General features: G+C 44.0%; 1 protein-coding gene across 1 annotated transcript in view; it reads right to left on the reverse strand.

Annotated features, from left to right (window-relative positions):
• Positions 1–14462, reverse strand: part of ITGA2B (integrin subunit alpha 2b) — a 58859-nt gene that overhangs the window by 999 nt on the left and 43398 nt on the right. The window contains exons 21-29 of the mRNA XM_073004134.2: positions 14377–14460; positions 13280–13359; positions 11757–11837; positions 11304–11409; positions 11008–11160; positions 10270–10383; positions 6398–6511; positions 4985–5086; positions 2271–2393 (exon numbers count right to left, since the gene is read on the reverse strand). Of these exons, the coding sequence (XP_072860235.2) occupies positions 2271–2393; positions 4985–5086; positions 6398–6511; positions 10270–10383; positions 11008–11160; positions 11304–11409; positions 11757–11837; positions 13280–13359; positions 14377–14460 (957 nt within the window). The remainder of the gene's footprint in view (positions 1–2270; positions 2394–4984; positions 5087–6397; positions 6512–10269; positions 10384–11007; positions 11161–11303; positions 11410–11756; positions 11838–13279; positions 13360–14376; positions 14461–14462) is intronic.

Consider the following 14462-nt stretch of genomic DNA (forward strand, 5'->3'; position numbering starts at 1 on the left):
AGTAGGAATTGGGTTGGGTAAGTCCTAAGACTCTCCAAGCCAACAAAAGCTTCATAAAGGTTAGTGTTCCAGATGCTCGGGTACAGCATTCATTCTGAAAAGGAAGCAAAAGCCCTTTACCACTGCTCTCCGCACTAACTGAAGATACTATTCATGGTGTGACCCAAGCTCCCTCCATTGCAGGCTGCCAAAGATCCATTGTCACAGTCCTGATTCTTGATTCACAAGGGTGGGCAACTAGAACTGTTCAGATATTTTTGACTACAACTCCCACAATGCAATCCACCTGGAGTAGGAATTGGCGAGCCATTCCAGTATCTTTGCCAAGAATACCCCATGAACAGGTTAAAAAGGCTAAAAGATATGACGCTGGAAGATGGGCCCCTCAGGTCGGAAGGCGTCCAACATGCTACTGAGGAAGAGCGGAGGACAAGTACAAGTAGCTCCAGAGCTAATGAAATGGTTGGGCCAAAGCCGAAAGGACGCTCAGCTGTGGACGTGCCTGGAAGTGAAAGGAAAGTCCGATGCTGCAAAGAAAAATACTGCATAGGAACCTGGAATGTACGATCTATGAACCTTGCTTGATAAGCTGGATGTGATCAAACAGGAGATGGCAAGAATAAACATTGACATCCTGGGTGTCAGTGAACAAAAATGGACAGGAATGGGCGAATTCAATTCAGACAATTATCATATCTACTACTGTGGGCAAGAATCCCATAGAAGAAATGGAGTAGCCCTGATAGTCAACAAAAGAGTGGGAAAAGCTGTAATGTGATATAATCTCAAAAAGGGACGAAATGGCATCCACTATTGTTGGAGAAAAGGACATGTGGAGCTGGGTGAAGCCCCACACCCCCTGATGACTTGACCCAGTGGCTTCATGTAGATATTAAACAGCATTGGGGAGATAATCAAGCCCTGTGGAACCCCACAATTAAGATTCCACAGAGCCGATGTACTCTCTGGAGATGGTCCTCCAAGAAGGATCAGAGCCAGTCTAGCGCCAGACCACCAATTCCCACCTTGGAGAGCCTCCCCAGGAGGATATCATGGTCAATGATATTGAAGGCAGCCGAAATATCGAGAAGGACCAACAAAGACATTTTGCCCCATTCAGCCTCCTTCAGCAGGTCATCAAACAGGGTGACCAATGCCGTTTCCATACCATGGCGCAGCCTGAAGTCCGAATGAAATGGATCCAGGGCATCCAAAAGGGCCTGGCGCTGGTCAGCCACCACCCTCTTTACCACTTTGCTGAGGAAAGAAACATTGACGAAAGGCCTATAATTGCCAATGTCGTCCACTGCCAAACTTGGTTTCTTCCTAATGGGCCTAATGAGTGTCTCTTCTTTGCCCTCCCGGAGAGACCCATTAATAACAATCATTCGGTTGTTATAGGCCTGGCTGCTTTGATTAGCCAGGCTGCACAAGGGTCAACATCTTGAAGATATTTAACAACAATACAAATGATAAAATAACTTTCTTTGCCACTCAGGATTCATAAGAGAAAAAAGGTTTACGTTCTGTGAAAAGAAATGCTTTTGCAAATGCCCTGTGATGTTCTTTCAAAGTAACTTCTGAAAGTAACTAGATAATGTTCCTTGTTATATCAGGGAAGTAATTTTGTTAATTCTGAAAAGTAACTTTGTTCCACATTCTTTACCTGAAAAAGTTATTAGTTACAGGCACCTATGCTACATGTAACTATTTTAATCCCAAACTCTGCTGAGGTGGCTGGTTGTGCTGGGTTTCTGGTACCCCAGATGGATAATCAATACAGTGGTGCCTCGCTTAACGAGTGCACCGTACAACGACGAAATCGCATAGTGATCCCTTTTTTGGGATCGCTAATGCGATCGCTCAACTTTTTTTAATAGGGCAAAATTCGCTTTGCGAAGACCGGTAAGCGTTTCGCTTACCGATCTTCGCAAAACGAAGCCTGACGATCAGCTGTTAGGCAGACAAAATGGCCGCGGGAAGCCCGGAAATGGCCCAAAATGGCTGCGAGCAGCGTTTTCGCGCCCTCGTTAAGCGAGGGGAGGGCGCGAAAATGGCTGCCGGCCATTAAGAAGCATCGCTGAACGGTGAGTATTTGGCCCATTTGGAACGCATTAAACCATGTTTAATGCGTTCCAATGGAATTCCCTGCCCCGTTCAACGATGCTTCAGCATAGCGAAGGTTAATCCGGAACGGATTAACCTCGCTATGCGAGGCACCACTGTACTATCTCTATGGCCAGGCCTGCCTGAACCAGGATTTGACTTACCTTCCAAAGAATGATAATAAATGCTGCAAGGAGGAGAAGTCCCACAACCACAGCTGCTATAATCCACCATACAGGGATGTCCCTCTCAGCATCAGGGTTCACCCTCTCCACAAGTGTTTTAGCCTGCAGGGAAGAAAAGAAATGGTGGGGTGGGGGGGAGGCAAATGGAGCCAACGAAGGAGCTCAATTATCCTTGAAGAAGGGATGGCAGTAAATTTCATTTGTTTTGCATTTTTAGGTGAAATGGGTTATACTGAATTAATATATGGACCCAGGGGGGAAAAATCCTCTTTGGATTTCACACACTGCATCATTTGTGTGATGCAGCTAGTGAAATAAAAAAAATGCATACAAAGGCACACTTAGAGAGCCTTGAAACACAGTGATTAATCTGCAGTACTGCAGTCAAGACTCATGACTTGATTTCGATCCTAACCGGCTCAAGGTTGGACTTAGTCTTCCATCCTTCCAAGGTCAGTAAACTGAGTACCCAGCTTGCTGGGAGGGGGGCAATGTGTAGTGTACATAATTAAAATTGTAAACGGACGAGAGAGTGCTTTAAATACTATGGGGCAGTATATAAGTAACACACTTTTAGAGAAAGTTGGCTACAAAATGAGTATATTAGGGCATATTGACTACAAAAATACCTATGCCAGGGAAAGCTGTACATAAAAATATATGCAAATTTTCATGTGCATTTTTTAAAAAATTAACAAGCATTGGATTTATAACTGAATGCATGTAAAAGTAAGACGGAGTAGGTGAGAGTAGTATAGTGAACAGAGTGTCAGGTTAGCATTCAAGAGACCTGGGTTCAAATCCTCACTCAGCCATATAAACTCACAGGAAATGGACTGGACAGAATAGAAACTGTACATCCCTACATTTAAGTGACCACAACAGCACGGTGTTATTTTAAGAATGGGATAATAAAATGGCGGTCCTCCTCTCACTCCCTGCACCACTTCCAAGAAATACTGTACTTGATGTCTGGTTGCCAGATATCAATAATTAACTGCCTGTTCAAGATTTTTACCTTATATTTGCTACCAGGTATCCAATAAAAAGGGAAGAAAGCAAGGAAAATCTTGCTTTTAAAAATGTGCAGGCTTTTCTCTTAGTTGCTTCACAAATCTAGTGATATGATGCCTTCCGGTGGGGTCAGAGGGACATGGATGTTGTGGATCATGGCGAGGTGGTCTCTGCCTTGTAAATAGGCCTCTTGGAAAAATTGTACTGTATATTGCTGTGAAAGTTGGGTTCTAAGAGTTGGAATATTGACCGGCTTCCACGCCCAGTGAGATAGAGGAGGATCTGGAACACACGTTCTCTGACTTGAACTGCACTCTGGAATCTCTGCTTTCATCCACCCAGAGCCTACCAAAGACCTGCACTTCCCTGTGCCTGACTCGTTGCATTTAAGGGTGCTCCCATTCCTGCTCCTTAACCCACTCGCCCCTTGCTGGCCTGCTTTCCTGCCTCTCATAAGTGGACATGAGATTGTTTATGCAAGGAACAGAAAATCTGTAGCCTTCTGGATGGCATTAGACAACAAGACTCATCATCTCCAGCCCGCACTGCCAATGGCCAGGGGTTGATAGTATTTTGGTCCAACAAAATCTATTGAGCCACAAGTTCATCACCCCTGCTTTCATTCACATTTGTGAACCACCATGCCCTGATATAGTGGTCCAGAATTTCCCCTTTAGTCTCTGAAGATCCGACTGCCTGTCCATAAGTATTTTGCTTCTTACCTCCTTTCCTCAAAAGTGGGTTGCCATATGAGCTCTAAACAATTACGTCATGGCTGTTCTTTTCCTGTTCATATTTTATGGCTTAATTTGGTACTGTTTCAGATGTGTCAGACTACATTTCCCATCATCTCCAAGCAGCTGGATGGGTTGATGGGAGAGGTGGTCCAACAGATCCAGGCCATGGCAAGCTGAGGAAGACTGTTTTATGGATTCATAGATATGGGCAACACAGTGGTATTTACCACATATTCAGTTTCAAATCTGCAGCCCCGAATGAAAATGACAACTGAATACATTCCCCCCCACTTCTGAGACCAATGTCTCAGGAGAATCTTTAAAACAAAACAGGATGAGAGCAGAATATTTTAGTAGCATATGCATGAAATACTTAGCTAGTGATAAAAATCAAAGGAAATAATTTCCCTTTTGAACAAGAACATACACATCATTTGGAAGGACATTTAATTCACTGTAATACTTTTCTAGCAAATGGTAAAAACAATAGTGATTTTTCTGTTTAAGTTCTAGAAACAAGCAAATGCCTTTGTCTTGTGTGTTTTAGATCTGAACCACAAAAATAAGGTTTCCTCTTCCACTCATCTGTCTGTTCTTCCATATATCCCAATGGCATCTTTGTCAAAAAAGAGCAGATTTCCTTTGATTTTACCATCTTCACAGAAGACTACATGGGAAAATGACATTGCTTCCCCAGCTCTTCAGGGCCCTAATTCCTTATAACATGAATCAGGTAGGAACTACTCTATTATCCTTTAGCACTACTACTTTGAAAGTAATAGGCAAGAGTTAGGATTCAAGAGTCGTTCAAATTTCTGAGTAATGGACTAGGTTTGAATTCTATTAGAAACATTTTTATCAATTTTGCATTGTGAACTGTTTGCCACCTTTGAAAAATGAAGACACCACTCTGTCCCAGCTACCATGAATTTCTGGACATACCAAGGAGGATCCACTGGGTAGAATTTCAGGCTGTATTTTATAAGGCATCCCTGAAACGTTGAACCAGGCTTGAGACTGGATGAGAAATTGTTCCATGGAGTACTATGGTAGACAACAGAAACAGGCATCGTGAGTTTCTCATGTCCTTCAAATCTCACTCTGAAATTCATCTCTTCTCAGGAAATCATGGCTGCTGCCTCTCACAGTCTATCTACTGCATATCAGGGTTAGTGTATATTGGGAGAGGGTACCCAGTGTGCTGTAGTGGTTAGAGTAATGGACTGGGTTTGATTCCCCAGCTCTGCCATTGTGGGGGATGGAACTAGTAAAACCACTCCTTAAATACCTCACCTCGAAAACCCAGTTAGAGTCACTATATCTCGCTTCTGACGATGGCACATTACAACAACATATTTAGAGGATTACAGTGGTGCCCCGCAAGACGATGTTAATTCTTTCAGCAAAAATCAGTCTTGTGAAAACATCGTCTTGCGAAATACGGTTCCCCATTGCAATGCATTGAAATCCATTTAATCCGTTCCAATGGGGACAAATTGTCGTCGTTTTGTGAAAATCGCCCATAGAGAAATTTTTGCGAAGCGCCGATCAGCTGTTAAAATCACTGTCTTGTGAAAATCGGTCCCAAAAACACCCATTTTGCAAGTCACAGGCCTAGCTGTCAAAATCGTCGTCTTGTGAAAATCGGTCCCGGGGAGGAGGGGACCGTCTTGCGAAGCATGGACCAAAACATCATATAGCAAAAATTGCCCATAGGAAACACTGTTTTGCAAAGCGCTATAGTGATCGCAAAAAACTCATCATCATGCAGATTCGTCGTTTTGCAAGGTAATCATCTAGCGGGGCATCACTGTATATATTCTTTACGATTAACGTCTTTTCACTCCCACAGTGGGATTTCCTCAGACATATTTGCCTCAGACACCAAAAAAAATAAAAATAAAAAAATAAAGTCTGTATTTGCCTTCCAGAAACCAAGCACAAAACTAAGTGCATTAATCTACACAGGCTATGTAGGTGAGGAAAATCACATGAAAGGACAAAGATGTCCTGTACCACTTTTTGGTACAGATTTGCAGAAAGCGTGATAAAGGTACCATCTAGTCCTACCCTTAGCGTAGGCATGTGTAATGAAAACAACCACCTCTTCCTCCTGCGTACACCTGCCTCCATTCCACTCCTTGTTCTCCTCTGTCAAACCTGACCATGCATCCTTCTTGGAACAATAAACCACAAGGTGCACTGATGGCATATGATGTGGATTGCTGTTTTAATGGGCCACATACAGTCTCGCTGCTGGGATAAAACCAATCACAGACCTATGTGCAATGAATAAGCTGAAGTGTATATATATATATATATATATTCCTCTTCCAGCATAAACTCTGTCCTCACCTTCCGGAAACTCGGCAGCCACAAAACTGCATGGATGGTCACCACAGCTCCATGCCCTCGCTCCAATGATCCCACCTGGCAGTGAAGGACGGTACAAACTTCGGTACTACAGTTCTGCAGGCAGAGAAGGGCATTTGCATTCAGCTCAAAACAAGTCGACTCAGCTGTTCAGCCTGTGGAGTGTATTTAATTAGCTAACAGACCTAGGGTGGGGTCCAATACGGTAGATCAGAATGTGGGAAAGCTATTTTTTGGGGTTACCGCTCCCAGAATCTCTTAACCAGCATAGTCAATGGCCTGCTGGTTGAGAATTATGGACGTTGTAGCCCCCAAACCTAACATTTCCAGAGTCTGTAGTAGAGATACACCAGTTGGGAGCTGTCAGGATATGGCAGAAGTCTATGCCAGGAGACATCAGGGTATGCCTCTGCCAGAAGAACTTTAAACGATACAGATTTACCCGCTAAGCTTCATTCCAAACAAAGCTTTTATGGTGCAATGATCTTGCCTCATTTGTGGAATTTTATGGGGTGTCTAGATATTGCTGTGCTATGTTTGTAAACTTCCCAGGTTTCCCCACCTAGCATTTCTTCAGTCTTTTCATTTCCTCAAAATCTGTTGAAAAGGGAAAGATGGCACCGCTGCACAATGCCCTTCGACTGACCGGGCCAGTATCTCCCCAGCTGAAAGCACTCTAGCTTTTGGCAACACTAAGATGGTCAAAGTGGTCCTATGGTATATTACGATCATCAAACTGCTCCATCAAGACTGAAAAGAGCCGTTCAGCCTCTAAAAATTCTGGTCAGCATTGACTTGGTGGCGCGTGATTATTGTTAACTAAGGAGATTATAAACAAGTATGTTCCTAGCTCTCATTGATGTACAGTGATTGCCCCCACCTGCGGTTAATTTTTCAGCTAAGAGACGATGTTATACAAAACTGCCACACTTGTGGGGTTTCTAATCTGCAAAACCACTCATTGCCTCACTCATTTTCAAAAGAATCTGTTGCTCATCTCGTCACAGGCTTGGAGACAATGAACTTAAGCAGTGGGTTAGCTTTGTTTGTGAGCAGTGATGAGGACAAGGATGTGGTGTCAGATGCTTCGGATGACACAGTCTTCTCTGGCTGTAGCAACGTAGGGTGTGGTCACACTGGCCATAAGAACTGCAGTTATATCAGTTTCAGAATTATTTATATCAATATATAAATTTCTGGTCACATGACACAAGGGCGAATTTATTTACTTGGGCTGCAAAGTCAGTTTTCCCTCCCTACTGGCTGGCAGGGTCTTTTAAAAAAATATCTTACATCTACATCGATTAAATTCAATGCAGTTTTGTGGCTGTGAGCACTGCTGCCATTTTAATTTCTACCTATGTGGATTTTGGGTGGAAGGGGCACCACTGTTTTTTCTCTTAATTTTAAAAAACCTTTCTTAAAATGTTTATTGCTGCATCACTTCATCAACACATTCGGCGTTACAACCACCTACCCTGTTCTCTACATTTCACCAGTGCAGGAGCTGATGGAGCAGCAGAAGGCCAGTGGGTGCAGAGCGGGCACAGGACGCCCTCTGTGTCTTGGCACGCTGCTCTGTGGGTGCAGAGCAGGCACACAGCAAGTGCAGAGACATCCTCCATGTCCTGGCATGCCCACTCTGCGCCCAGAGAGTGAGCGCGCCAGGACACAGAGGACAGAGGGCATGCCAGGAGGCACTGGATTTAAAGATGTATTACTGATACTTCAAAAATCAAAAGTGTGCTCAACAAACAGAATGGAAATGAGCTGAAGTAATTTAAGTCAATGTGAACATGCCCACTGGGTTATACACCATGTGACTTTACAGCAAAAGTCGGGACTGGAATCAATGTAAATCGGTCATGTGACTGAGTCCGTAGTTACATCCTGTTTCAGCTAGTATAATGTGTGATGAGATGGGTTTTTGAGTTAAAATCTTTTAAGGAATATGGGTTTTGTAATTAAGAAATGAGCAAGAGAGGTTCCATCTTATTCTCTGTATAAAGGATCTGTATAATATTGTCATGCTAGGCTTACAGGTTGTTTGTTAGAGCGAGCAGGAAAGAATGTTATTCTGAAAGCCTGAGAAAGGACTCTGTGTGATAAGAGAGATGGTTTTTGTTGTGACTCTTCACTTAAATACTGTAACCCAAATAACACCTGGTGTTGATGAGAAAGAAGTCATGTGGGGCAACAGGAATGTTTGCCTAGTAATAGACTCTGATTGGATGACATCTTGGGAACATACGATACGCCTTGCCAGTTACTCTTGAAAAAGGAACTTTTTGCCTATGGACATTGTCTTTCAAGACCAACCCTTCAGTCATTCGTGACCTACTCTTCAGCCGTTTGGGACTCACCCTAATGTCTCTCGAGACGGACTTGTGGCCTACCTACATGGACTGATTCCTATGCTATACTGGATTACTATGGACTTATGGACTTTTTCCTAAAGGATTATTTCTCTATGAACTCCTACTCTTGGGATAATACATATGGACTATGCCCTGGTAATTTCCTAAGGACTATGGGACATATAATGGATTTTTACTTTTGTTAAGGGATTTTTATTCTACAGAATCAATGAGGACTATAGCCTTTGGCTAACGTAGATGGACTATTTTGTTTTTCCTGATGGATTACTTTGTGAGAGCTGTTTTTATTCTTTTTAATGGCTTTTTGTATTCTTGTAAGGTTTTTGGACATTTGCATATTTTTCATGTTTTCTTTGCCTCACTACATCTTTATAACTAACCAGCACAATGCTAGTTTATTTGCTTTGGTTTAATTTGGCTTTGATACTTAGAAACATGCTTATTCTTTAATAAAATAAAGATTATAAAAAATCAATTGGTTTCCTGAACAGTATACTTGTCATAGGGTCATCTGAGAGGGCTACCTCGGCCTAGCTTACTTAGAGTCCTGCCTGTGGAGCAAGATAAGTCTCAGGACTACAAAGCCCACATGGTTTTATTTCAGTAATAGAGAAAGGGCACAAGGACATCTTATGTGGGCAGACCTGTAAGATGGAGTGTTGTAGCATGGCTAGCTGACTTTGGACTCACTCAGCCCATTTTAGCATGTGCAAACTCCTGATTGCTCTCTGTCCAGGCTTACACGTGTGTTTTCGAACCCGTGTTTGCTCGCATAATGCACTTTATGTAAGGTTGCCTTTGGAGTGTTTGGAACTCTGGAATATACAAGATAACAGCTTCTTATGGAAAGAACAAAAATCCCTTCTGAAAATGGCTTCATTGGCTACTGGTCTGCTTCCAGGGACAATTCAAAGTGCTAGTTTGGAGCTATAAAGCCCTATATGGCTTGAATTCAGACTATCTGGAGTATTCTTTCTCCTTATATGTACCTGTCTGAATCTTATACAGAGATTTTTGCTGTGTTCCACCACCCTCAAAGGCATGTTTAGTGAGGCCGTGAGAGAGAGCCTTCTTAGTGGCTGCTCCCAGGCTGTGGAACTCCCTTCCACAAGAAACTAGGCTGGCCCCTCCCTGCTCTCTATTCAACCAGCAAGCAAAGATCTTTTTATTTTGACAGGTTCTGGCCACCAGCTAGCTGTCGTAGAAGTTTCTTTTAATGACATTGTACATCTTATTTATTTTCTTTCCTGTCATGCTTTTCAAAGGGTTATTAAATTGTTTAAATTCAGTGTTTCTCTTTAATATAAGTTGTTCCAGTTTATAGGGTTTTTAAAAATTGTCTTGACTGGTCTTTTTATCTTTCTTTTCCTTCTCCTCCTTAGTTTTGTGTGTTTTAATACTTTGTGTCCTGAACTGGGGGACTGAATAGATGACTGAATGCATAAGGTTGCCCCCGCGGTCCCCTCAAAGTCTCACCACCAGCGTGGGTTCCTCCAGCATTGCAGGGCTCACATCACGCCTCTCACGCCAGCGAAGGGGCTTGGCAGTTGCATTGGAGCTGGGAGGCGTGGTGGCTTCTTGCACTTCCAGCTGTGAGGAAAGAGATGGAGTTCAGCTGAAAAGAGTGTGACTTTTTCTCAAGCACACAAGATTACTCTCCAAATAGGGTTGCAATGGAGGGTGTCGAACAACCAGTAGCCACAACGTTCAAGAGCCATTATATGTGGCTTGCATACATTGCACTTTGGAGCTCTTGGGAAGGATGGTGAGCAGTGATGTCAGTTGTTGGACTGCAACTCTCATTCTCTGTTACCATTGGATATGCTATCTAGCATGAGAGGTGATGGAGGACTCATTGTTCCATGGCATTCTGCATACAAGTCTTTACCACTGGATTATGGCTCCTTATTTTATCCCTTTTCCCTTCCGAACCCAAGCTAAATGATAACTGTTAGCTCGTCATTAGAAGCAGAGTTCTCTTAAGAAATAAAGGATGCCTGTTTATCTTAGCAGAAGCTCAGCGTATTCCCCACATTGTTAATCAGCTCATTTTTCTTTTGTGATTGCTTTCATCTGCAACTCAACACAGGTTTATTCTGTAACTCTGACTGCTCAGCCATGCATCTTCAAAGGTACTGTGTGCCTAGAAGGAAAACGTTCTAATAAACCGAATACTCAAATGTCTTTAAAGTGATTTAACTCCTTGATTCTCACCTTGAGGGGGTTGGTCTCATTCGTGGCTAAGCAAGAGACGTTGCCTTCAGTGCTCACCCTAGTGATGTAGAGCAAGAAACCTTCCCAGAACTTGCTGGGGAAGTCCACAAGAAGCTCAGCTCCAGAAACCGTACTAGGGCCTGCATTCTGCAGCTAGGGCAGTGGATAAGGAAATGGGGGAGATGACAGGGTAAGAAAAGGAAAAGATATTAGCAATGAAGAATAATGCCAACAATGAGCTAGGGTGTTCCTTCTCCCCTAAAAAACATTTGATTTCAGCCAGTGCTTCTTTGTACCCGATAGATGTGCTCAACTTTGGGCCCATAGTCCTCCGCTTTCTTGCTGTTGTTCCTGTAATCCCCAGGGACCACTGGGAGCACAATGACAGCTGGTGATGAGATCCTGGGGGCAAGGGAAAGCAAGGAAATTAAAATGCAAGACCTCCTCCCTGCCATGTGGCGCAGCTTCCTATACGCATGAGAAACTGCATGCTGAAAGGGAATGCCATTCCCCACCATTAGGCCTTGATAGCTGAATCTTCTTTGCAAGAGCAGCAGAAACAAGTGGCAACCGTTTTCCTGCACCACAGGACAACATAGGGCTGTGTGGGTACTCATGTGTGGTTGCTTGAATGGCTCCCAAAGAGAAAATATTCCCTGCAGCTAGCAAATGATGGCAGCTGTTAAAAATGGAGACTTCCCTCCCCCCCCCACCCTGCACCATATCTTGGACAAAGTGGTTTTACGTACCCTAACAATTCCAATTTGGCCTCCGCCTTAACAGGCACCTGCAACCTTTCCACGTTGCTGTTGGGGTTGTGGCTGTTCTTACTGCAGAGAAGAGTGAAGTTATTGTGTGGGAAGCAGAACTGGAGTTTCTTTGCTCTCCCAACCCCCAGATTGCTTTCCAAGCACCAGGACATTAAACCCTGGCACATGCAAGTTGCAATGAAGAAGATGCACAGAGGGGCAATGATCAGGAAAGCTCAGAAAGTGACTTTTCCGTTCTGCAACTTTCAGTATCCCCAGGAGAATTCTGGGAGCTGTAGTAAAAAAACAACCAAAAACTTTTCCAGGTACAGTACTTGAAGGAAGGAAGGAATATCCCTACAGCAGGCCAGAGAACTTGTGGCCTTCCAGATGTTGTTGTTGGACTACACAGTTTATCCACTCCAGGTAGTGTGTCCTATGATCCAATCCATGACAGGTGGGACTTGCAGTCCAGTATCTTCTAGAGCAGTGGTTCTTAACCTTTTTGAAAGAAATGCCCCCTTGAGCCACTGAGGAAGTTATCATCGCCCCCCTCCCTGAGGTGATATCTTACCTACCTACCTACCTACCTACCTACCTACCTACCTACCTACCTACCTACCTACCTACCTACCTACCTACCTACCTACCTACCTACCTACCTACCTACCTACCTACCTACCTAACTACCTAACTAACTAACTAACTAACTAACTAACTAACTAACTAACTAACTAACTAACTAACTAACTAGTCTCCCTCCCCACCTGGGTGCGAGGCAGCGCTTCACGGGGCGAGGATGAGGACCCAAGAGACCCTTTCCTTCCACCCGATCCACACTCAGTGCTCCCCTAAAGGAGAAAGGCGAGACGTGGCAGGTAGAAAGAGCTGGATCATCTGGCGGCAGCAGCAGCACCGGATCTACTGCCAGCACTGTGACTGCAGTTGCCTTCACAGGTTTGGCTCGCTCCAGCGCCCCCCTACTGCCCCCTTCTGTTCTTTCGCCCCCACACCGCCCCTTTTTGTTCTACCGCCCCCCTGAAAAATGAAATCGCCCCCTGGGGGGCATTATTGCCCACGTTAAGAACCACTGTTCTAGAGGGCCATGCGATCTGCACTCTTTCTCTCTACAGGGAGGAAGCCTGTGCTGGCAGATTTCATGTTCTGTCAACTGGTTGGCTCAGTTGCCAATCAGCAACATCAACAACTGCATAGATTTGATCTAAGTTGAAGGGGAAGGGCCCTTACCATATCATAAAAGGGATGTGTCCTTGTGATGTCACAGAGGCAGAGCAGGCAAGTGTTGAAGGGGAGAAGTATTTTTGAGCCCCCTGATTGTGGAAATGGCCATGGGAGAATCTGGGCGCTCGGAATAGAGACCAATCCTAGCTAGCCTGCTCCTCTTCCACCTGGCTTTTTAGTGTACTGAGACATACATACAGACCATTTCACACTGAGGCAGTGAGGACAATGCCCGCTTGCTGGAGAAGAAATTGCCTTCAGAGTCCGAATGGGGCAGTTACCTTCTCAGCTGCAGCATGAAAGAGATGTTATCACTGGCATCTTCCAGCTGGCTGACACTTAGTTCCACGTCCACTGTGATCTGACAGGAGGGGAAGGAGAAAGAAAATGAAACAGCAATCTTCAGTCAATAGGACAAAGATTGCCATCATCAGACGACATACAACTCTTCTACTTCAGAGAGGCAGGGTTGGCGGGGGAGCACCTGTTGCCAACTGAAAGTGCTCTCGGCTGCCAAGGAACAGCAAGATGCCATCTGGAGGCCTTGCAAGCTACACTGGGCCCCTGTCTTTCTGCAGGCAAAAGAGATAGAAGTCTACAGGAGTGGAAGGATATGCTGCCCCAAAGCAATACTGTACTATGTTCCCAAGGAGGTAAAGACAGTGCCCATATTATTGCATTGCATTGTATTGTATTCCATCAGCTCCCTTAGGGAATTTTTGTAACTGAAAGGCCAGGCAGACATCTAAGCAGCAAAGGAGGAAATTATGGCAGAGATTGTGGTGCAACTGGTCCAGGTCTACCCACAGACAGCCAGTGCTTTGCAACAAATCTGAGCTGGAGCTCTTTTTAGAAATTAACCAGTTTAAGGAATTTCTTTTCAGTCATCCTTATGCCTAGCATAAGTAGTACCATTCTGTATTAACTTGCCATGTTAGGTATTAAGAAACATATAAGTATCAAGCCCTGACCTTTTACTAACATAAGGAAAGGAATGTGTTCTTAAAAGAAATAAGGACAACAAGGACAGGGTGACCTGGGAAGGTTACAGAAGAGACAGCAATGAGATAAGCCTAAACATAATAAAGAGGGCAGATGTCAGCTGTACCAGAGGTCAACTATACTAGCCAGATGAGGAATGCAGATAAGGTCAGTGATATGTGATTAGTAGGGTATATAAATGCTAGCACACATCTGTAAGCTCCAAGACACCTTTATTCTGTATTATTTATTTATTTTATTTATATCCCGCCTATCTGGTCAGTAAATAATCAAAAGTCATTTTGTAGCGGGTGTTTTTTTTTCTCCCACCTTGTGGGCCACTGGACTTAGCCTACCAGATATGTGAACTGTCTATTTTTGCAACAACCCCAAGTACCTCCGTTTTGGCTTTCATAGGGTTGCCCACTTCACAGGCCACCAGGCGGGTCTCATTCTCTTTGCGGGAACTGCAAATAAACTTCT

The sequence above is a fragment of the Pogona vitticeps genome, chromosome 6, assembly GCF_051106095.1.
Source record: "Pogona vitticeps strain Pit_001003342236 chromosome 6, PviZW2.1, whole genome shotgun sequence".
NCBI classification, from domain to species: domain Eukaryota; kingdom Metazoa; phylum Chordata; class Lepidosauria; order Squamata; family Agamidae; genus Pogona; species Pogona vitticeps.